At 30.9% G+C, this 25,241-nt stretch overlaps 1 protein-coding gene across 1 annotated transcript in view; it reads right to left on the bottom strand.

Annotated features, from left to right (window-relative positions):
- Nucleotides 1-25,241, bottom strand: part of LOC136978685 (delta(3,5)-Delta(2,4)-dienoyl-CoA isomerase, mitochondrial-like) — a 31,803-nt gene that overhangs the window by 4,580 nt on the left and 1,982 nt on the right. Inside the window, exons 2-6 of the mRNA XM_067274436.1 lie at nt 17,743-17,932; nt 17,443-17,531; nt 15,621-15,748; nt 10,104-10,217; nt 5,665-5,793 (exon numbers count right to left, since the gene is read on the bottom strand). Of these exons, the coding sequence (XP_067130537.1) occupies nt 5,665-5,793; nt 10,104-10,217; nt 15,621-15,748; nt 17,443-17,531; nt 17,743-17,932 (650 nt within the window). The remainder of the gene's footprint in view (nt 1-5,664; nt 5,794-10,103; nt 10,218-15,620; nt 15,749-17,442; nt 17,532-17,742; nt 17,933-25,241) is intronic.

Genomic DNA, 25,241 nt, shown 5'->3' with positions numbered 1-25,241 from the left:
ATTTCTTCTTTAAATTCTAAATCCACTGATATACCAGTTATAGTTTTGCTATTATAAATTAATAAGTGTAATATTTTTAAGGAAAAATAAAGTATTTTTATCAATTATTATTAATTTATAGTAAAACAGTAATTCATCTAAATATCTTCAATCTTATTTTGTTAATCTTTCAAATAGTCTACATGCACACTAAAACATTTAAGATAGCTCTCTACAAAACCTGCATATTCTTTAATCATCTTTTCTTGAGGAATTTGAAGAAAACAGACAACAAAACCTTTATTTATATCAGTGGATTCAGAATTTAAACAAAAATCAATAAACAGAGTAGTATCAAAAATTTCTCTCTGATCATTTTGAAAATGAATAGTGTAACTACTGTTGATTTTTCTAATGTATACTAAGTCAAGCATGCATTAAATAATAGTACCATCATCAGCTCCTCTAAGATTTTTGGGTTGGGTTAACTTCATCCATAATGGAAATAGGATGTTGGTATTAGTTACAAAGTTATAGAGAATGATCCATTCTAACCCAGCTTCTATTTTCAACTAAATATAAAAATCACCTTACCAGTGGAGTAGTTAAATCACTAAACATTTTTTGGCTCTATTTATGAGCCTTGTCAGGTAATGATAGTATGAGAATGACAAAAATGCATAATTTCAGCTTTTTCCATTTCAAAATACCAAATGGAATCCAAAACAAGCTATAAAAAAATAGCTGCTCTGTGCATTACTGCACAGCAAGGATGTAATGCAAAAGAGACTAAATGCAATATCCACACAGCTATGGATAGGACTAGAGCTGTGCTGATAAACAATACATTAAACCTAAACCAATAAATTTTTACAAATATCAATATTATAAATTTTTGAATATTGACTTACCGAAAACCAATAAAATATTAAATATATGTATTTATTGTCAACAATAAACATCTCTCTACTTCTTTCACAATAACAATTCTCCCAGCTATTAAGAGTTTGTACTATAGTATAGTGTAACAATCAGCAGAATTTTAACACTATAATACAAAGTCCTAACTGCAGAGGGAATTGTTGTAGTCAAAGAAGTGAGTTGTTGACAACAAATACCAATATTCAATATTTTATTGGTTTTAGTATGTCACTATACTAAAATCTAAAATATTTATATTGTAGAAATTTAAAATTGGCTTCAGTTTCATATATTGGTTATTGCACAGAACTAAGTAATCATCAATATCCTATATAACACTTACAAGGGGATGGCATGATGTTTGGGTCACCAATTTTGATCAAACTTGATGAGTTTATAGTGCATCCCCAATGACTGATATGTGCCAAGCAGTAAGGTGCATTAGTAAAAATTAAACGAAAAAATTAAAGTTGAAAATTGTACAATCACTTAAAACCTTTAGAATTTCTGTTATTTGCAGAATGGCCAGTGGCTTGGTGGGGGTGTGCTAGTTTTATAATCATGTGGTTGGTGTTTTGAATCCTGTCAATGTGTTGAATCCTGTCTTTTTTTTTTTTTTATAAAAGTATAATTTTCACTTTAACCTTGGTATTTTTTAATTTATTATCATCTCTTCTTCATACACACCGGAGTCTGTGTTAAATAATTACAACTTACTCGTGCCTGTGACCGGTGTGAAAACAAATCAAAACTAACAAACGTTTTCTGGACACCTTCCGTGTCCTTCTTCAGGTTAAAATCGCTGGATTCTATTTTTTAAATGAAACCGCCGTTCTGAATTTATACGAACGAATTCGAATGATGATAGTTCGAATGTGTGATGATCAAGGCGCATGCGTTATAACTGTCGTGTTCCGTGTTGTATCGTACTTTTTTAATCTTGGTGCTCTTTTTTATCTTGGGGTCACTTGACTCCATGTGTCATCGGACCCAAATAAATTTTTTAGGCATCCTCCTGTAATAAAGCTTGCCAAGCAAGCGAAAGAGCTATCTCGTCGCGTGAATTAATGCACGTTGTTGCACTTTGCGCTTTATGTATCTCTATCGCTTCCAGCCATTTAAGGTGTTCTATCTGGGTCGTTTTGGTTATTAGCTTGGCACCCGCAAAGTCCACATTGATGCCCGGTTCAGAAGCGTATACTGCGAGTGACGTGGTAGCTCTGTTGTATCTTATATCCGCCTTGTGCTCTTTAAGTCTGACTTCCATAGCGCGTTTCGTTGATCCTATGTAGATCAGATCCCTATTAAATCTCTCGTCTTTTATCGGGATTCGGTATACGCCTGCCATTCTATTCGGGTCAGATGGGTCCTTTCCGTTACGCAACAAACTGTATATAGTTGGGCATCAATGTGGACTTCGCGGGAGCCAAGCTAATAACCAAAACGACCCAGATAGAACACCTTAAATGGCTGGAAGCGAGAGAGATACATAAAGCGCAAAGTGCAACGACGTGCATTAATTCACACGACGAGATAGCTCTTTCGCTTGCTTGGCAAGCTTTATTACAGGAGGATGCCTAAAAAATTTATTTGGGTCCGATGACACATGGAGTCAAGTGACCCCAAGATAAAAAAGAGCACCAAGATTAAAAAAGTACAATACAACACGGAACACGACAGTTATAACGCATGCGCCTTGATCATCACACATTCGAACTATCATCATTCGAATTCGTTTGTATAAATTCAGAACGGTGGTTTCGTTTAAAAAATAGAATCCAGCGATTTTAACCTGAAGAAGGACACGGAAGGTGTCCAGAAAACGTTTGTTAGTTTTGATTTGTTTTCACACCGGTCACAGGCACGAGTAAGTTATAATTATTTAATTTATTATATTGTCAGAGTGAAAAACTGATTTATTTCTAAAAAACTACAAATGTACAATAAACAGAGTAATAAAACAACAAAATCCATCCATTTTAAGTAACAAGTCAATATCAAAACCAATAAGAAATGTTACCTAACAATATTTATTTAAAAACAAAATATTTTCTGTATATTCATGTACAATATGTACTTACTCTCAACAACAGTCATTGTTTAACCTAAATGTGTCTTTACATTAAAAATTGCCAAGACGAATTCACATTTAAGAAAAAATTTAATTTCTTACAAGACTATACATTTACACAAGTCCTTATCCTTCCAGTCCAAAGGGACTGGAAGGATAAGGAGTTGTGTAAATGTATAGTCTTGTAAGAAATTATAAATGTGTCTTTGTTTGCTAAAGAATGAAAAGATGCTTCAGATATCTCATACTAACATTGATAGTATAGAAATTTGATCTGCAGAAGAATCACTGCATGAGAATATTGCAAAATTACATTTAAAGGATGTTTTTACATATTGTGAAAGCATCCTTCAAAATCAAGATCTAATTGCAGATGAGATTCTTCATCAATTTTGGAAGTTGCAAAGGCAGTTGGAAGAAACATTAAGCACTCCAATATTTTCAAAATGTGCTATAGTAGGCATGATTCTCCTCCAAATTAACCAAGTTTGTTTTTCCAGTATAAATCTTTTCCTTATTGTAAAAATGCTGCATTTATTCAATACACACACTGCAGAAATGTCTATTGTTTCACATGCTTCTATGACAATTATCATCCACTAAATCAGGGATGGGCAACCTGCAGCCAGCATTCATATATTTTGCAGCCTGCAACGCATAAAATATGAATAAATATATCAATTTCCCATCTTAAGGAAGTATGCAACAAAAATTCAAAAGTTATTTTCTACTATACACACATTATTTTCTACTATACACACATTATTTTCTACAACTTATGTATGTGAATAGTTTTTTCCTCAATGAATTTAGTAAAAATTAAAACAAGAAACCAGCTAACAGACACATCGAAACTAATTTAAAACTAGCAGTGACGAATATTTAACCAAATATTTCCAATATATTATGTTTACATCAGTTCCAGAAGCTAAATTAAGTATACCTATGCTAATTTATAATTATATATGAATAAATAATTCTGATTTACCAACATTTTTTTCCTCTTTCTCTTGTATGCTGCCCTTACATAGAAAAAGGTTGCCCATCCCCGCACTAAATTGTGCTCCCAAGGAGCAAACATACTGAATAATGTTAATAAAAATATCTTTTTATTAATGAAATTGGTTTTCAATAATGATAAGTTTGTTTATATCTTATTGTCTTCTCAAGTAAATTATAAATGCAGTAACTATCATGTATGAATCCCATATGTGAGATCTGGAATTTCATCAGACTCAAAATTGTAATAATTTTTCCTATTATAAACATCCTCAATAGAAAAAATTCCTAGCCGAGAAAATATGTGTTCCTGGCCATATAACTGTCAACTATCCATCGTTCTTAAGCTGTATACAGATCATCTTGCAGCTTAAGTTTATAGTTAACATCCGAATTTGTCATATATTTTTGGTCCCAGGAACACCTATGACCCAAATCGCCATCAACCATCGATCACGTGACCAATTTTCCCAGCCTAAAACTATAAAAGCCACTTCTTTCCCCCCTCCAGGGAGTCTCTTATCCTCTGCCGGACCAACGCCATCGCAGGTCGTCACCGCTCTGGTTTACTTAAGCTCCAGCATCACCACGCTCAGTCATGACTTTATAAAAGTGTACCATTCCCGGATACCTATATACACTTCTTGGATATCTAAGTGCTAACTCGATAAGGAAACTAATAATGAGGTATGAACTGAACCTGTAAGCTCTCTCTCGAACCCTACGCGAATTAGGGAAATTAGTCAATTTTTGTAATTGTGTCCTTTGTTTACTTCCAATAAATCTTGTTTTAATGGTTAAATGGTGTCCTCTTTGACTCAAATATCACTTTTGCCTTATCGTTGACCCCATCTCACCACCCATCCACTCACCCGACAAGAAGAGTCCTAACTCTCGGGACCAAAATCGTAAACTTAGCCATCTTGACAAGTGAAAGGTCAACGACCTGTTGCCAGAAAGGGAAGAAACGACTTCCTCCTACTTCCCTCGAAGTCACATGTACATACATGAATATTAAAAAGTGCCAAGAATAAAGTAAAAATTATAGTTTTATAAAAAAAAAATATTCACATTGATACCAACAGGATACAAAACACCAATCGCAGACTATAAAACTGGCATGCCCCATCAAGCCACCAGACACTATGTAAATAATAGAAATTCTACAAGTTTTAAGTGATTTGCAATTTTCAACTTTAATTTTCTCATTTCATTTTGAGTATTGTGTCTTACCTGTCAGTCATTGGGGATACATTATAACCTCAGTAAGTTTGATCAAACTTGTGGCCCATTGTCATGCTGCATTAGTAATAGTATTTTAGAGAAGTGCTAACGGTACAATTGCCTGCTATGTAGTCTCACTGTCAGAAGTGTAATTCTTTGCATTATGAATTTACAGCTGATATTCTGCATTAGTCTAGTGATTGTAAATTTCAAAACTTATTTTAAATTCTACTTCTTACTGTCCAATAATTTTTTATATCAAAATTTACCAATTATTGATATATTGAATGAATCTTATATCATTATCCAAATAAATAATTGATTACTGAAATCTTTTATGCATCTGCTTTTATTGATTTATGTTTTAATTAAAATGGAGTTGAATGCATTTCAAAATATCTATTTTAAATGTATCATTAAATATTTTAAGTATTGATTTAATTAATGTTTAAGAAAAATCAAATATTCACCTCTTTTGCTTCTGATGAAAAAACTTTGGAACAGCTATAGATCAATTCTCTTACAAGACTATCATTACCAACAATTTTTGGAAGTCTTTGTAAAGCTCCAAGATCAGGTGCCATACCTGCATCTATTTCCTAAAAAAAAGAAATAAATAATAATAAAAGTTTAAATAAATAATGTCAAACAAAAGTATCATCATCACAACATATCACACATACCTACACAGTCACATAGACCTACTAAAGTCATAATTCTAGGATTGAAATTTTTTAAAACTCAATACAATTTAATAATAGTTAAAGTAATGTTTAACATTTATTAAATTACATAAAACTAAATTTATAAAAAACAAATAAAATAGATGATGTTTATTGAAAAAGCTTGTTATAAACCAGTGATGGTGAACCTATGACCCATACAACAATTTCAAGATAATACTTTCTTAAAATTCAATGTGGGCAAGTTTTATGAGTTTCAACTTACATACTGCACTTAGAATTGTATTAAGTTTATAAATTATAAAAATAAATTTGATAATTTCAAAACTTTGATGTATGTCACACTATATATATATACATTGAAGTTTGTATATATATATTAAAGGTATATTTAACTTACAATATAACCATCATTGATTATCATGGTGTCAACTGGGAATGCATTCAGCACCCTCATCCCGTAAACTCCCACAAAGGCACTCAGTCAGCCATTTTATACTTGTCAACACATAGCGGGATGTTTATATTGTAATAAATTACGAATTAAATGATGGCGGTGAATTGGAGTTACAGGTTCCCATCGTAAAGTTTCCTTACGGTATGAAGTATGAATTGATTATAGGCATGGATATACTAGAGCAGCAACCTGAGATATTGTTAAAAATTTGCCCAGCTATAAAGGCAAATAATCCAAGGGGTAGTATAAATTCAGTGGTTTGCTGTCAGGAAGGAGTTTTTTTGTTGGGTTTTTCCTCCTTGATCTTCACTTGGATCAACTGTTGCTGCGAGAAAAAGGCGATTCGTCACCAGTGTAAAGTTCTAGAGAGAGAGAGAGAACTGCTTAAGAGGTACTGTGATCCAATTCCATCAAAGTGGATTTTGTAATATGGAAGAAAAGGAAGTGCCATGAATAAGGACAGACTAAGGACAGTTGTGAGGTTTTATTTTTTTTGTTCTTTTCATGACAAACCGTGATAACATACCCACACGTGAAGTCGTTTGTCTGATTGTATGTGGGACTAAAAGTTTGGGATGATACGACCCCGAGGTTTATTGCATGTAAATAGATTATAACTTCCTGTATTTATACTCGTTTTTTTTTTTTTATATGGTACACTTGTAAGGATACCTGGCCTGTCTGGTATCAAGACCCGTTCCTTGTGTTGTTAATTACACAGAATAAAGAAAATGCTTCTTCTGCGAAGAGAGGTTCTTGTGAAGTCCTTGTTTCTCTGTTTTCTCACCCAAAACCCTTATTACCTAGTATACCACGGTATACAAGGGTAGAACAATATTTGTATATTCAAGATGCAGGTTTGAATCCTACTCCGAGCCAATTCTTTTCTTCCAGTTTATTCTAAAATTATTTAATTTAATACAAGATAGTGTCTAACACCTTCCTCTAGAGCAGTGTTTCTTAAACTTTTTGGTCCACAACCCCCCTTTTGCACTTAAAAATTTCAAAGGACCCCTGAAGAATGGGTATGTGTAGAAAAACATCACAGAGGAGGATTAATTTAAATCCAGAAGGAGTTAATTTCTTTTGTTTAATTAATCTATCCCATGTTGAAATTTTTCTCCATTGCATGTCACTTTGCATTGAATTTTCATCAATATTAAGCCTAGCAAAATTTTTTTTAAAATAATAATCGTGGGTATTGTATTGTTAAAAATTATTTCTTTATTTTGCACAAACAAAATAAGTATATTGAAAAATATAAAAACAAAAAAAAATGATATTTTGGATCTAATCTCAAAAACGTTCCGATTCAGCACGACACACAGTCCACAGAAAAACAAGCAAAACTTACCACTCACGATGGGAAAAAAAAGCCTCGTTCAATCTTTCTTTATTTCAATCAATTGGGTTCATATGGAAACTTCAGCCAAGCCTCGTTTAAATACTGGCATGTCATTAAGTACCCTCCCATGGTCGTGCCAGTGCTGACAGCTAAAACACGCATACTAACAAAAATAATACTGGAGTAGCCCAAGACATAGCCAAATATTGCAGTGCCACAGTACTAGCAGAAATTCGAATTTGCCGACTGAAATGCTTTTGGTTGATTGGTATTCGAATAATCAATGCTCTACTGTATTTCTAACTCAAATGCAGTGATGCTAGCAAACACCATTCCAAATGACAACATTGTTCTATCATAGTTTAGGCATAAAGTGGAAGCTCGGGTGATTCCCAATAGCGCACAAATTTTTGAATGCTACATTTAGGCTCGTATTAAAATATTTATATTGTTTTTATTATTTATATGTGCAATTTATTTAAGTAAAAATTATTTTATATATTTTTTTTATTTCTACTATTTCTAAACATGAATCCATAATAAATTTATAAAATATTTGAAAAAGAATTAGTGGAGTCAATTTTCTGCAACCCCCAAAAATTTTTGCTCTCCCCTTTAGGAGTCACAGAAAAATTACTACTCTGACCAAGTGATGTTTAATGAACCTTAAACTTCCTTAGACCTTATTTATATTTTAAGACTGTTTCTCTATTCTAACAATTAGGAATATTAACTGCCTTCCTGTAATACTCTCCTTTCATTAATTAAAATTATTTTATCAAAAAGAATAAAATATTTAATTTTCTTGTTTGACCATTATTTCACCTTGTTGTGATCACTAGAATCAACATTTGTCTTTTTGGACAGACACCCACAACTTTTGAATTTGCATCATTCCCAGGACCTCATAGTTATATCATCAGCTGGCATCTATATATTACACTGAAAAATAGTTTGTTGAATTGGTTTGATGGCTAAATAAATGTGCTTTTTTTAAATCTTGTACTGTGTCATTACTTTGGCATCATCTTTATAGAATGACCCTCAACAACTGACCAATACATATACAATTAAATATACAAAGCACTTTACAACTATATATACAGAGTACATAATTTCAAGGTGCAATATTTTAAATGAACATTGATATTATAAAATTTGAATTTTTCTCAACCTGAGAAGTAGTTGAGAAGTAAATTACAAATAATTAAATATACAAAGCAAATATACACTCCTCAAAAAGTAAAAATTGCAACACCACAAAGGAATGCACATAGCCACATGAATATTGCAAGACTGGTAGAGGTGACAGATATGTAAATAATTAAAAGAACAAAGATATGTAACAGACATGTGTTTATACAGTAACAAATATGACTTCCATTAGCAGCCATGGAAGTCATATTTGTTACTGCACTCTTGATTAATCTAAACCATACAGACTGCTATATGGCAAGGCATACTATCAATGAGGCAATTAATTGTTGCCTAAAGTATCTCTTTCCAAGCTGCATCTACTGCAGTGTGAATTTCATCTACAGAATGTGGTGGTGAACCCTGGTGCACCTCATGTTGGATGAGGACCCACAGGTGTTTGATGGGAGAGAGATCTCGCAAGGCTGCTGGCCAGAAAAGGATGTGAATTCCATTCATACTGGTGGGAATTCACCATGTGACATGGTCAGGCATTATCTTGTCAGAACATTGTGTTGAGTGCACCCTGCAACAGTGGCCAAACCTCAGGCCCCACAATGCATGTGACTTACTGGTCTGCAGTCAGAGTATCAGATATGTGCACCAAGGTTGTCTGCTGATCAAACATGATGCCTCCCTAAACTATAATGCCTGGTGTGGGACTGGAGTGATGCTCAGCAAAAAGGACTGGCATTTAGTGTTCCCTGAGATAGCACCACATCCATCCATGGCCATAATTCTTCCACAGATAGAAGCAGGATTTATCCACAAACAATACCTCTCGCCATTCAGTGGTCCAATTACAATGACGACAACACCATGCCAAGCTGCTTGAAGTTGGGCTGCATGCACCTCAACCAGTGTGCCATTAATGGTTATGCTTATTTTTTAGACATGAGTAAATATACATACACACATATATATAAAACATCAATACAAAAGATGGTGATCAATTTTATCCAAAGTAACCAAATCAGATACAGACTTCTATAATAAACAAGTGTTTTAACAGCTTATGTATGTTTATCAAAAGACTTGATGTACAATAAGGTTCTTACCAAGATAACTTATTGAAGATTTTTAGTGATATCCTATTTAGAGCCTGTCGCCTATATCCATTTTTTGTGTGAACTATACAATACATAACACACACATTGAAAAGTATCTCAATGAAATACTAGTAAATTTAGATCGCTGTCATTACCACAACATGTATATTCAAATACTTACTTTAACTTTGAACCAAGCATCTTCTGTACAGTAACGAATATCACAAGCACATATTAAATTGACGCCACCTCCAATGCATCCATTGTGAACAGCTGCAATAACAGGCTTTTGACACTAGAAAAATAATTTTTTTAAAAATTTGAAAAATAACATTTTTCCTTGATTTATTTTTTTCATTAAAAAAGTAATATATTACATCAATATATTTAATATTAACTATCAGATTTATTCAGTTTTCCTACGTAAAGAATATAATTCTTAGTAATAATTTAAAAATTTTTAAACACATTATAAAATTGTAAATGACCATTTTCCATTATAAAACACACTCAATGCACAATTAGCAAAAGTGCATAATACAAAACCATTTCAAAAATCTGAACTCTTGATTAATCTAAATCAATTTTGTTCATTTATCTGTTAAATATTCTAACTAAAAACAAAAAAGAAACCATAGATCAATTATTAAAAACAAAGAATTTGTAAAATTTATATACACTATATATTTTAATATCAACACCCTGTACTTACTAAATCAAGCATAAAAAAATATCTTTAAATATAATAAATTTACATATTATAGTCATTTTAAGACTTGCCTATACTAATAACAATAACTAAATGCAGTGGCGTAGCAAACATAACTGGCGCCCGGGCATAACTGATGGCCGACACTTTATTGGCACCCCTCTCCCCCTCCAGAAACATATATAGTTTGTCTTGAGACCATTTGGGTGCCCCTCTACAAGTGGTGCCCAGTGCATGATATAAAACAATTTAATAAACTTTCAAGTTAGATTTTATTTTAGTTATTATTATTAAATAATTGTAATTCATCCATTGTTATTTGCCTAGTGGGTGCAACTAGGCTGTCTGTTATCTGCAGAAACTAAGATCCTGACACCCTATTTCTTATTCCAGAGGTTTGGAATATTGACATGTGATGAGTCAGTCTGCAACACCACTAGTCCATCTTCCACCTTACACACCATTTCTTCTTGATGCCCTTTTACCTGGTTCCAACAAATTGTCCTTTATAATTTATTTTTCAAATAATTACATACCCTCTCCTCTTGGAACTTTACATGATAGAGCTTGGAATACATGTCATGCTTGCCATGCCTGGTGAAAATAGGCATGTTCACTAACAAATTTCACTATACTCAAAGATAGCAGTTTGATGTGATTTCATAGCATTCTTTATCATTCATCTTTATTTTTTTCAAGCAAACTTTGCAAATTAGACAGTGAAATATTCTGCTAATGTAAATAGATACTGAGTTATACTCCAAAATTCCATTATTCCAGCAGAGAAAAAGAGAAACTTAAACCACAATCAATTTTTACGCAAAATGGTGCACTTCACACATCAGCTTAAATGTGCAAGCCTTGCCACAACAGTATTTTGACACGAGCGTGATTAGTTGATCATTTCCAATATCATATCTCCATGATCACCATATTTGAATTTGACTTTTGGTTATGGGGAAAAATCTTCATTTATCAAGGCAATATTCCCAATCTAGGCTGTCTTAAAAGAATTTCACAATATGTGCAACAACTGCATGCAGATCAGTTATGTTCTGCTGTATTATTGTGTAGTAAATGCAGTTTTTTAGAGCATGGATAATAGACATATTTTTTATTTAATCAATTTCACATAAAATTTTCTCAATTTTTAGATCAAGACTTCTTTTGCTCAGTTAAAGAATATTTTCAGTTATTTTATTTATAAACAATGTATTTTTACTTCCATAAATTATGGAATTAAAAACATTTTTAGATTTGAGTTTGATCTAAAAACTGATACATATATATTTTTAAATTTTAACTATTATTTCAAGAGAGAAGTAAATACAATATAATGCTAATTTACAGATATATTATAATTATATTATTTATATATAAAATACAATTTATATTTTATATATACAGTAGAGCGTCGATAAGTGGAACGTCGGTAAGTGGAATGGCCGGAAAGTGGAACGATTTTCAGTCGGACTGTGTCGTGCTGAATCGAATGTTTTTGATACTAAATTTACTTCTAAAGTATAATTTTCATGTTTTTTATATTCTTTAATATATTTATTTTGTTTGTACAAAATGCAGAAATAATTTTTAACGATACGATAGCCTCGATGATTATTATAAAAATTTTCGTTAGGCTTAAAATCGACGAAAATTCAACATGAAGCGACACGCAACGAAGAAAAATTCAACAGGAAGCAATACACAACGGAGAAAAATTTGAACATCGGACAGGTTAATGTATTTTTTCGTACAAAGTCGGAAACTGGAATAAATCATTAACTGGAAGGACCCCAGTCTCCAATTGGTTCCCCTTATCGACGCTCTACTGTAATACTTTAATAGAATATGAAAATTATATTCTCAAAAAATATTTTCTTATTATAACTGCATTTCTGCAAAACTGCATATTACAAAAATAAAATTTAAACTATAATAATAATTTCTTCATTTATAAGGATTATAATTTTATAAATACTGTTTAATATATATTGAATAGATTCTAATTTCATAAAAATAAGCAATTACACTCAAACCTGTTTTTGTGCGGTCTTTTTTTGTGTGATTTTTTATACGTACAATGTGTTTTGTGCAATTATTTTTGTGCAGTATACCAATTTGATTGAAATTCATATACTGCACACAAAAAATCACACAAAACAAATCACACAAATAAAAAATCGCACAAAAATAGACCGCACAAAAACAGGTTTGAGTGTACAGGAGGGTCTAATGATGTGTTCACTTGTTTATAATCGATCAGCGCAAATCTCAACTGTCAATCTCGTAACGGTCAACTCTTTGATAACAGGTGCGTGTCTGGGAATTGTAACGGATAAGTTACGGCGGCGCTGATCGATTATAAACAAGTGAACACATCATTAGACCCTCCTGTACCATCAAACCAACAATTAATTGTCGTCTAAACAAACGTTTTCTTCTGTTTTAAATGATCATCATCAGGTTTTGATGTAAATGGAATGTTTGTAAAAGAACATAAACTCCAAAATTTAAAAAGTTGCACATCATGAAGATATGCACATGCTCAATGATGCATTTAAAAAATTAGTCTTCCAGCTGGATTCCAGTTTTAAAATATTAAGATTATATAAAATATATAAAAAACAAACTTGAGGATCTATCATATGTCAAAGCATGCCCTCTACACAGCTGCTAATGTGTCCATGTCTTTAAAATTAATTGCTATTTCCCTTTTAAATGCTTTAAATATCTCCAGTTGTTTCAGATATTTCATGTTGGCCAGGTCCTCACACCATCACAGTAATTCAACATTGTCAAAGTCAACCTGCACATCGTTATCGACAGTGAATGAAGCATATGTGATAGTGGAAAGATCTTTCTAAATGGTGTATTTATGCTTCTTGATACTCATTTTTAGGGATTACATGCGGTAGCACCAATATATTCACCAAGTCGGTTCACCCTATGATTGTAAATAGAGATAGTATAGTCCCTTGGGATACAATTTTGGTCCAATCAGTCCTTATCATTTCTAATACAAGAGAAAATAGTCTGAGATCTCCTGTAAGCAATCCTGTTACTCATAAAGCAGGATATTTCTTTGTAGATGTTGGTAAGGATCTTATTGTAAGTAACAGAACAGATAGAAAGGACTTGTCTCTCGATAGTCATGTTTCCACTGGATGTTCCTGGTGTGCAACAAGAGCATTAAATGTGATGTCTATGTCAAGAAAGTGTACGCTGGAGCAGCTTTGTTATTTCGTCTGCAACAAGAGGCTATATGCATTATCATTGAAAGCATCAATAAACGCAGATAAGTTCGGTTTTCTTCTCCAAATGATCAAGACATCATCAACATATCTTGTGTACAATATAATATTATCGCTAACACCTGGTAAGACATACTGCTCCAGGCATCTTACTATCAATTCACAAAGTGTTCCTGAGATGAGACTACCCATGTGTACTCCTCTATCTTGTAGGAAAGTATCATCTTCAAAAACAAAAAGAGGCCGAGTGACATATAAAGTGTGTTAACTCCAAAATGTTGGAAGTATGTCTGAAAAAGTCATTGATGTTACAAATGGGAAAGTCCCACAATTCACAAAAACATGGCTCTATACAAATAGAAGGAAACATGGACTCAAAGTAACATACTGTGAAGTAGGTGCCCTCAAGTCTCCAAAAGCATTTAATCTGCAAATCAACTCCACTGAATTGGACAGAGTGTACAGATATTCTTTCATGCTGCTGATTATAAAAGTGTCAAGTCTGCACTCAATAAGAATAGATGGAGATTTCAATTTGTCCATGACTGGGTGCAGTTGTTTACTGGTTTTATGGAGCTTGTGAATAAACAAGGGGAAATTGAAGCAGGTACTGTTGTTTTAGTTAATTTGAGTACTCCAGCTAAGAGAATTAGCTGCGTGTTTACCCTTGCTTGAATCTTCTTCAAATAACTGCTGGGGGCCTTAGTGCATTCCGTGTTGTCGATGTACTCATGTAAACCATTTCTATAAGTGTCCCGTTTCATTAGTACAATGCTTCTGGATTTGTCTGCTCTGACAGCCACTATACTGTTACAATCCATCCATCTCCTTGAATTATGTATGGCCTTCCAATACTCTTCACGATCCTGTGCAGGCCATACAAAATTCAAGGAGATGGATGGATCGTAACAGTATAGTGGCCATCAGAGCAGACAAATTCAGAAGCATTGTATTTGGTGGACACAGTGTAGATACCACACATAATCTAAAAATGAGGATCAAGGCGCATAAATACACCATTCAGAAAAGTCTTTCCACTATCGCATTGGCTTCTTTCGCTGTCAATAACGATGTCCAGGTTGACTTTGACAATGCTCGATTACAGCAATGGTGCGAGGACCAGGCCAACACAAAATATCTCGAACAACTGGAGATATTTAAAGCATTTAAGAAGGAAACAGCAATTAATTTTAAAGGCATGGACATATTAGCAGCTGTGTGGAGGGCGTGCTTTGCCAAAGTCAACCTGGACATCGTTATCGACAGTGAACGAAGCCAATGTGATAGTGGAAAGATCTTTCTGAATGGTGTATTTATGCTCCTTGATACTCATTTTTAGGGATTACATGCGGTAGCACCAATATATTCACCAAGTCGATAATGCATATAGCCTCTTGTTGCAGATCCTCATCAAGTTTGTTTTTTATATATTTTATATAATCTTAATATTTTAAAACTGGAATCCAGCTGGAAGACTAATTTTTTAAATGTGTCATTGAGCATGTGTGTATCTTCATGACATGCAACTTTTTAAATTTTGGAATTTACATTCTTTTACAAACATTCCATTTATATCAAAACCTGACAATAACCGTTTAAAAAAGAAAGAAAATGTTTGTTTAGACAATAATTAATTGCTGGTTTAATGGTAATTGCTTATTTTTATTTAATTATATATCAGTAGTATTGTGGTGATTGTATAGATTCTAATTTCATATAATAAATTTGATAAACTTACATTTTCAATTGCATTGAAGGATTCTTGATATTTTGAAATCAGTGACATTAGAAATTTTGCTTTCCTAGCCACATCTCCTTTTCCAGCAACTTGAGATGTGAGATCCTGCATATCCTGCAAATCTAATCCTAGAGAGAGGAAAAAATTATAATGTTCAATTATAATCATTGTCAAAGGAAACTTAGTTTTTGTGACTTAAAATATAATATAATATTAATGAAAAAGTAATAAATTTGAACAATAAAGATGATTTTAAAAAATAATTATGTTTGTACCAAAAATACAGTAACTATTTAAGACATCAATTAATACAAATTTAAGCAATTGTTTATAATGTAATTCTATATAATACAAAGATGTAGTAGGAAACACAACTTTATTTTAGAAAAACAAAATCAATGAGTATGCATTGAAGACTTAACTAATAAAAGAACTGACTAATGCAAATTTCAAATTCAAAACTCAGTTGTGAATTAATCAAATTCACTTTTGCTAAATATACTTTACACTATCATTAAAAAAACATATTTCTTATGAATGTTAAAAGATTATTTTTATAATATAAAAGTATATTTTTTCAAAATCAAAATATTACTAAAAAATAAATTAGTAAACATCATAAAAAGGAAATAGAAACTTTATATTGAAATATATTAATACAGTATTTTGGAATACATAGTTTATATTAAAAAATTCTGTGCTTTTGAAATTTTAAAAGTATTTTGAGGAAATATATTTACTATCTTTTCAAAGATAAGTTCTTTTGACTAAAACATTACAAAAATGTTGAAGAATTCAAGGTATAAAAGCGTGTTTGTTTCTTCTAATTTCATCTACACAAACTAGTGCAGTGTTTTTTAAGTTTCTAACAGTGGTATCTCCAACTTGTTGATTTTTTTTCTTGTGGCACTACCACCTAACTATGTAGAGTTAGTGCACTTTTTGTACTATTAGTAATACACACAAGAATATGCCACTCAGTAACTTTTTTCATGGTACCTGTAATGATATCAGGTACCATGAAAGACCCAGAATTTACTACCCCCCCTATTTATGATGGGGAATGCCCAGAGGTCAAGGAATCAGAGGGAGGAATTTGAAAGAAGAGACAATTGAAGAGAAGGATAGTGAAAGAAAGGCAGGAAAAAAAAAAAGTGAAAAAAAAAAAAGCTGTCGGGGACAGACATTTATGTTTTTTTGGGTTGTGTCAACAAAGACAAAGGAAAAGGAAAATTCCATTTTGTGAAATGGGATTGAGCTTCCATAGTGTGTGTACATTGTTCTAATATAGTGGTGTGGTATTCATGGGACATGAAAACTACAGAGGAGGGAATCCACTGAGACAGGTGAGATCACTACGGCACACCTAACATCTCATTATAGCACCTTAATTCTAAACTTCCAACTTCAAATTTTGAGCACTTTTTAAACAGATTTATATTGATAAGGTTATTATTATGAAAAACTAGAAAACTTAAAATAGAAATTACAATTTTAAGATATTGTATTTAATTTTTTGTAGCAAATTGTCATTCACAAAAATAAATGACAACATAGTTCTGCAAAATCAAATTTAATGAAAAGGATTCCATGGATACTGAAAGTTTTAATTACATATTAATTAACTTGTTACAGAACACTTCTAAAATTATGTGGTGTCATTTGTTATGCTTTAACTGCAAAATAATATTAATATCTATCAAATTACTTTGAATTTAAACTGCAGTGTATTCATGTAGTAACTATGGTAATTTAAAAAAAAAAAAAAAAAAAAAAACAAAAATGAAAACAGATTAAAATTTGAAAGTAGGGTTAAATTTACCTGATGAAAATAATCTTCCAGAACCTGATAAAACAACAGAACGGCATTGTCTGTCATCCCGAATTTTTCTAAAACAATCTAAACTCTCTCTAAAACAGAAAATAAAAAATTTTTTAATTATAAGAGAATTTTTGGAAGTTTATATATTAACTTGACATATTTATGACTTGGTAATAAATGCTATTAGTTTTATGAAAATATTTATTATACATTTTTCATAAAAAATAAATAAGTAATTTAGCATCAAGTAAAACTGTTTATTAAAAATATGAATTTATTAATATAGAAAATTTTTTTTACCTCCAAAATGTTTTATCCATGGAATTCAAAGTTTCAGGACGATTAATTTCAACATGAAGAACATGATCATGTGGTGACGTGACAATTAAAGTTTCAAATTCATACCGAGCAATATCTGACATTTTGCGAGCTAACATATATGTAACAGATTTGTTAAATCCTGATAAACTTGATTTTGTTGCTGCAAAACCTAAATGATATGTACAAAAATATAATTTAGTTTTTATATAATTATAAATTTGTTTAGTGATTTTATTTATCTGGTAAATCATCATTCAATATATATGCTGCATTTATTTTGAAAAATAATCTATAAAACACTATTTTACTGTAGAGCTCACATCAGTAAAAACAGCATGACCAAATATTTTTGAACCTCTTGGTGTATCACCAAAGATACCCAATTAGTAAATACAGTATGTCAAAAAAAAGTTTGGAACTACTAAACAAGATCTTGGAGTGCCATACTTTACTTTTTATATATTTCATAACTGGATGCCCTTTATGATGAACCAGGAGGTTAAAAATACTCAGGTTGTTATTTTTACTGATATGAGTTCTCCAACAAAGTAGTGCTTTCAGGATTATAAATGCTTGGATATAAATTGTGATTACAAATAAATATCATGAAAAAAAGTTGTAAGGTTCAGAGGAGTGCATTTCTTATGATACACTTTATTTCAGTCTTATAGTATTTGAATTATACAAATAAATAAATGCATAAAGCATATAAAATAATGAATACTGTTAATAATAATATAATAATAAGAATAAAATTTAATTTTTTTAATATATAATTACTAGGCTATTAAAAATTTAATTGTTTATGCAAATTATTCTATAATCAATGTTTTTATTGTATCAAATTTTTTTCTGTTTCTTTATTAAGAAAATAATGTTAATTTATCTCCATCACATACAATTCAAACTAATCTTAATTTTACTTATATTTATATTTTTATATATACAGTGTATGTATTTTATTCATGAGATTATATAAATAAAAAAATTAAAACAAGTTAAAATCAATAAAATGTAAGTGAATATAAGATTAAATATAACCTATATAATTTGTATTAATTTGAGTAACCAAATTTCTCTAATCCTAATCTGAAACCTGGCAACTTAATCTCATATGACTTCCCCAATTCACTAAAATATTCATTTAGGATTAAGGTCACTGGAGTTCAGAAACAACTTTGTAGAATATGTAGTTCAACAAAAATTAATATGCACTTACACAAATTAGATGATGCCATGAGAAACTAAGAAACAAATAAAGCTAAAAGGATTAATTAAGGAGTCTAATTTTTTAAATTGATATAAAAATTTTTCAGGATTTCACATCCCATCATCAGAATCAATAAAAAATGGATTTTGACAATGGAATGTGTAGTCCCCAAAAATTCTAGATTAAAAAATTAGACTCTAATCCTTTTATAGTGTCATCATTTGTTGATTAGTTGAAAATTAATATTTTGTTCTTATAAAAAGTTAATAAATTTTTGTACATAATACATATTCAGCATAACTTATTCAACAAAACTAAATACAATATTACACTTATAAACTAACATAGGAGACAGTCTGAAATGAACACAAGTTAAATGAAAATTATGCTTTTCCATTTGTTCAGCTTCAATAAGAAGTCTCTTATCATTATACCAGAAAGTTTCCATCAGATAAATACTTATATTTGCTATTACAATAGCATTACAATATGTAACTGAAAAATAACATCTGTTAATAAAATGAATTGTTTGTACAAAGTGATTTTATTACCCACTTCAAATCTGCACCTGCATTTTCACTATTAAATCTAGAACAACAGTATAATTGACAAATACGTGCGGAGTCTTGAGAATTGACAATGAGTTACTTTATCTAATGAGTAAAATCAGACTAATTTTGCAAATTCTGTTATATCTACATAAAATATTTTAACAGAAGTTATAAATAAAGTTTATATTCAAACTTTTAGAAAAATTCAAAAATTATTATTTGATATACTTTCATATCAGAAATAATAAATAAAAATTATAAATCAGGATTTTAATTGATAAGATGAAAGACAGAATGAAGAATCATATCTACACATCAAAATTGTCCTTCAGACCAGGATCAACTGAAAATCATATTTGAAATTACTGAACAACAATTAAAACCATATCATATTTTAATTTTTAAACATGAAACAGTAATACTAAATACTTTTTATAAAATTATTCTATTTTAAAATAAAAGTAAAGGCTATGATAAGAGCATATAAATCATTATTGTCTTAAATTTTCTTGTGTTATACTTTAATTTACCTGCATCTAACAATTTATTTATAAATAAAAATTTCTAAGTTTAATTATTATTATGAAATTATCATGAATATCATTGTTTCATAAATTTCTTTAACTTTACATATACAGGTGATCTTTTGGACATTAAACTTTTAAATAAAATTTCAAACATAATAGTTTGATACCCCTAAGACACTTTTCCAAATAATCATCTATTTTCATGTGGGAATAGATTAAAACTTATACTGGGCTCCTGTGTAATTTTGAAATTTCATTTGTTTGCTTTGTTAAGTCACGACAACACAACACTTGGGCGATCTGCCTCAGGTCATGCCTTCCGGGGGGTTTTTTTAAAGGTAACTGACCCCTATTCAGGCATTACAGATGTGGAGAAAACCCAGAAAATTCCACGTGGCCAGCCTGTCCTGGCAAAGCGCAAACCCATGACCAAACTCCCAATGTTCAGGGAACAGAACTACTTGACCACTGGTGAACAGATTTTGGAATTTCAATTTCGAACTCAATTCAAAAGCTTTGCTTTTCCTATTGCTATTCATTTTTACTCCTGACAATATACAAGAATGATTCAAACGACCCAGATAAAATAGTTTTGTTTTTAAACACCAGAGAGCAAGCATCCAATAAAAAATGCGAAGACGGTTCACACAAATGATTGCAAAAATGCAAAGAATCCTTCACTCACGCATGAAGGACAACCTAGGTTTTTTAAGCAGTGAAAAATTAATAAAAACCTCGTCTTATATGTGAGTAAATACGGTATTTTTAGCTGAAATAAAAAAATTTCAAGTTTTCATACATTGATGCTTTCTGTTGTGAGTTCAGTATGTGAATGTAATTCACTAACCTAGGCTGGATCAAAAATTTCAGACAAACACCAACAAGAACGTCTGGTATATAAACAAAATGAAACAAAAATTTATTTTTTGAGTTTACGCTTACAGGATCCTTTTCCAGTTATAGTCGGCAAGATACAAGATTCCAGTTATAGTTGGCAACCAGTGATTGCTTCCGCCCAAAAATTTTTGTTCCCATTGAGAAAGTAGAAAAGTAATTTCAGTTTATGCGTTACAGTAATCACAAATTGTTGTGTCTGTAAAATAAATTACTCTTGTTAACGTATATAATTAACTTTATTATAATCAAATGTAACTTTGTGCCTCCAGGCCTAAGTGTCACTACAGCTAACACACAACTGCCCAAAGACAAAGGAACCCAACAAAGGTCAGAGGTGTGGGTCACCTAACTAGGTTAAGGGGCAATTCGGTGTGGGTTATCTCCTGAAGGTTTACATACAACACTAACTAAGGCTACGGTAAAACTATCTTAAAAACTAGAACACAAAGATATGTAATAAGACACACAAAGAAGATAAGATAGAATAAGGATAGAAATACCCCGGGTATTTTTCATTGTGATCGAACAATATTCTTTTCTCATGAAGAGGGGGTCCTCCGGGAAGCCTTTGTAAAAAGTTCTACTTCTTTCTTTAGATGCAATACACTTTGATGCTTTCCTTTTTCTTTTCACTTGTCACAAGAGTTCATCGAACAATTCGTGGAATATGCTTGGATCATCTTCCACCTCTTCTCGTTTGACTTTGCTCCTAGCATCCCCAGTCCTTTTCTCCTTGAGCGAAAGTACATCCTCTTCTTCTGATGGTCAGGCAAAAAAGTGCCTGCGACTTTCTTCCCCACTTCCCACATGACTTCCCTTCTCATTGTTCCCGATGGTTCCAGGAACAGACCCCCCTCGTTGACTGATGAAAGAACAAAAGGAGACTGTTGTTTCCTTTTTGAGAACTTTCTAAGAATGAACGGAAAGACGTTAGGTGTAAAAATAAAACAAACAATATGGCAAGTAGCCACACTATCAGTTTTGGTTTCAGTAACATTTTAATTATTCCTAGTAAGCATCAAAATCATTTGCAAAAATTAATTTTTATTGTCTGTTTTCTGTCTAATATAAGGTTTTGACCTTTTATTAATGCATTATGTATTATAACACATTCATCATAAAAAAAAGTGAAACTTTTCTAGCTAAGACAGTAGTCTATATTTGATTAGAAATTAGAAAAAAAAATAGTGCTCTGAGAACTGACCTATTTGAAAGAAACCAGCAATGGCACATACATAAAATGGAATTCTTGAGGTAATGTGAAGTGATGCTACCTCCAATAACTGAAAACTTTGATGAAACACATGGCTAAGGACATTTTGAATTAAAGACTACAAATATAAAAGATTTACATGATATCATTTTTAAGCTTCATTTTATTTATTTTTAATCATATATAAAAATTTTTTTTTACATCATCTATTATACATCTAATAGTTACAATAGTTTTAAGAATACAAATTTGTATTATTTGTATAAATATGAACGACTTAACTTATCTTTTATCAGTTAACTTCAATATGAGACAACAGAAAAATATTAATAAAGACACAAATATCAACACTGGTTAAAATCCCAAAATAATGTTTGTGAGTGTCTTTATTATGTTTAACAAGTTATTGTAGTAGAAGAAACAAATAATTTTGTAATACATGTTATCATTTTGTTTGGTGTCACAACTTGGTGAATTTATAGACTTGGTAAATTCATCTATTTAATCCATAATCTTACAGAGACGCGTTTCGGGCTTTTGCCCCTCTTCAGTCTGTTACGTAATGTACGTGTGTTGCATCTGGTGGGCATCTGGTGCAGCACATGTACATTACATAACAGACTGAAGAACGGCAAAAGCCCAAAATATATCTCTGTAAGATTATGGATTAAATAGATGAATTTGCCAAGTCTATAAATTCACCAAGTTGTGACACCAAACAAAACAAGAAAAAGAAGAACATGGTTTCAACAAAACAAATAAACATGTTATCATTTTAAACTATTGTTAAAATATACTTTAGAGTTTTTGTTTTGTAGCAGTTCTTTCCTTCTTTGCCACAATATTCGCAGTTTCCTTAGTATCATTTTTCATGTCAGTCTGATTTGGCTATATCAAGATATATCCCCATCCCCATACATCTTCATTGTCAGTCTTGCTGAATCATATGTATGAAAAAAGCTGCTTATTTTTAATCATATATAAAAAGTGCCCAAAGAGAAGAAAAAATTCAAAAAATAAAGTTACTTTAGCATCAGCCACTTGCTTTAGCATCAGCCACTTGCTTTATACAGTTGAGATTGAAAACATTACTGCAGTGGTTTCCAACTTTATTAGGCTTAAGGCACACATATTACTGAACTGGTTAACACGATCTTGGAGCACTTTCTAATAGTTGTTCTATGAAGTTTAGTGGAACAAATTTCTGAAATAATTGATAACACATAGAAGTACATTTTATGATTGTTTTACAAAATAAAATTATATTCTTACTCAATTACTGGAACTAATGACAACCATTAACAAACCTTTAAATCTAGTAACAAAAAACATTTAATACAATCATCAAACAAATGCATTCAACCTTAACCAAAGTCTTTACCAAGTTTGTGAACCAACTGAATTCCAAAATTGGAATTTTTGCTATTAGGCTAGATCTTAAAATAATATGTGCATATGTGTTGGCTTTTTATATATTTTGAATTTGTGTAATTTCCACCTTTTTGTGTAATTTCCACAAAGTTTCTGTATATGTTATATGTTCCAAATGTTTAAAATTAATGTTTCAAAAATGTTCGGTTCTGCACATTCCAATTTTGGAATTCAGTTGGTTCACAAACCTGGTAAAGACCTTGGTTAAGGTCAAAAATGTTTGTTTGATGGTTGTATTAAATGTTTTTTGTTACTAGATTTAAAGGTTCATTAATGGTTGTCATTTGTTTTACAAACTTTAAAATTTGTTGCTTTAATTTTTTCCATTCATCTCATGGAAGATTTTAAATTGCTTTGTGGCAGACTGTTGCAAACCATTGCACTATAGTATTTACATGTTAGGGCATTCATTCATGGCACAGCTTTTATAACTTGTAAGAAAAGTAGTGTATTTACTTACAGGTTTGCCTTGTATAGTGCAAAACCTTGGTTAATTAGGGCTTGGATAATCAGTACTAATTTAATTAATGTAATTTAATTAATGTAACTAATTTAATTAGCCTTTGATTTTTACATCATATAAGAAACTGCCCAACTGTCTAATGTAAATATTTCCAAAGAACTAAAATTACCATCTTGGGAACAATTTGATGCAAATAAATATTTGATGTAAAAAGTTTGACTGTTGACTAATGAATTTTTGTTCAAATTTTTATTTATTTATTTATGTTTAGGTTAAAACATATGGTACAAAAAAGAAGAGAATGAATTATTTGAATGAGTTTAATAATCAAAATGTCAATTATTTTTCATTTGAATGCCCATCACTAAGAATAGCTATATTATAAGTAATGCTTGAAAATAAATATTTTCCTATTGAGAATGATTTAATTTCAACAAGAAAAGAAATAGTTTAATATGAAAATGTTTAAGATTAAAAATATTAATATCTTTTTCACATATCTAAAAGCCTTTTACCGGTGGGCCTAAGCCTAGAAGCCTATTTAACATCTTTCAAATTATTAATATCTTGCTCATTAAATACTCTCTATATTATGCTTTCAATGTATATTTGTTGTAATACATGATAATGACAAAAGCAATGCAACATGTCAAATACAGTGCATTCATATGATAGCAATAGCATTAGCATTAATGTATAATCAATTTTTATATATTTTACTGATATCAAATCATCAAAAGCATTTACACTTTAGTATCAGAAAGTTTCCATATAATTTTAAGCATCTTCTTTGGAATTTCAAACTGAAAATTTCAGCTCTGTTTCCAAGTAGGATAGATGTATTATTACAAGGATAAAATAATAATATTGCTGAAAAATTTAAATTCAAATATTGCAACGAAACTTTTATATTATGTAATAAAAAGATTATATTAAGACAAATATATCGAATGAAAAAGTGGAAACAAATTTAGAATCATTATTATTATTCAAAATTTCAGATTTCTGATTTAAAGTAATTTCAATAGAAATTTAATAGTTCAAACAGCAACTTCAGTTCTAAATTATTAATGTAAAGTTAAAAGGTATCTAATTTATAAAACTATAATAATTTAATATAAGGTAAACTCCAAAAATACAAAAAAATAAACAAATAAGCAGACTTTTACTGGAGTTGGTAATTGAA

Source organism: Centruroides vittatus, unplaced genomic scaffold, assembly GCF_030686945.1.
Source record: "Centruroides vittatus isolate TY-2023 unplaced genomic scaffold, ASM3068694v2 contig_549, whole genome shotgun sequence".
Lineage (NCBI taxonomy): Eukaryota > Metazoa > Arthropoda > Arachnida > Scorpiones > Buthidae > Centruroides > Centruroides vittatus.
Note: the sequence above shows the minus strand (reverse complement) of the source record. Positions and strands in the feature narration are given on the sequence as shown.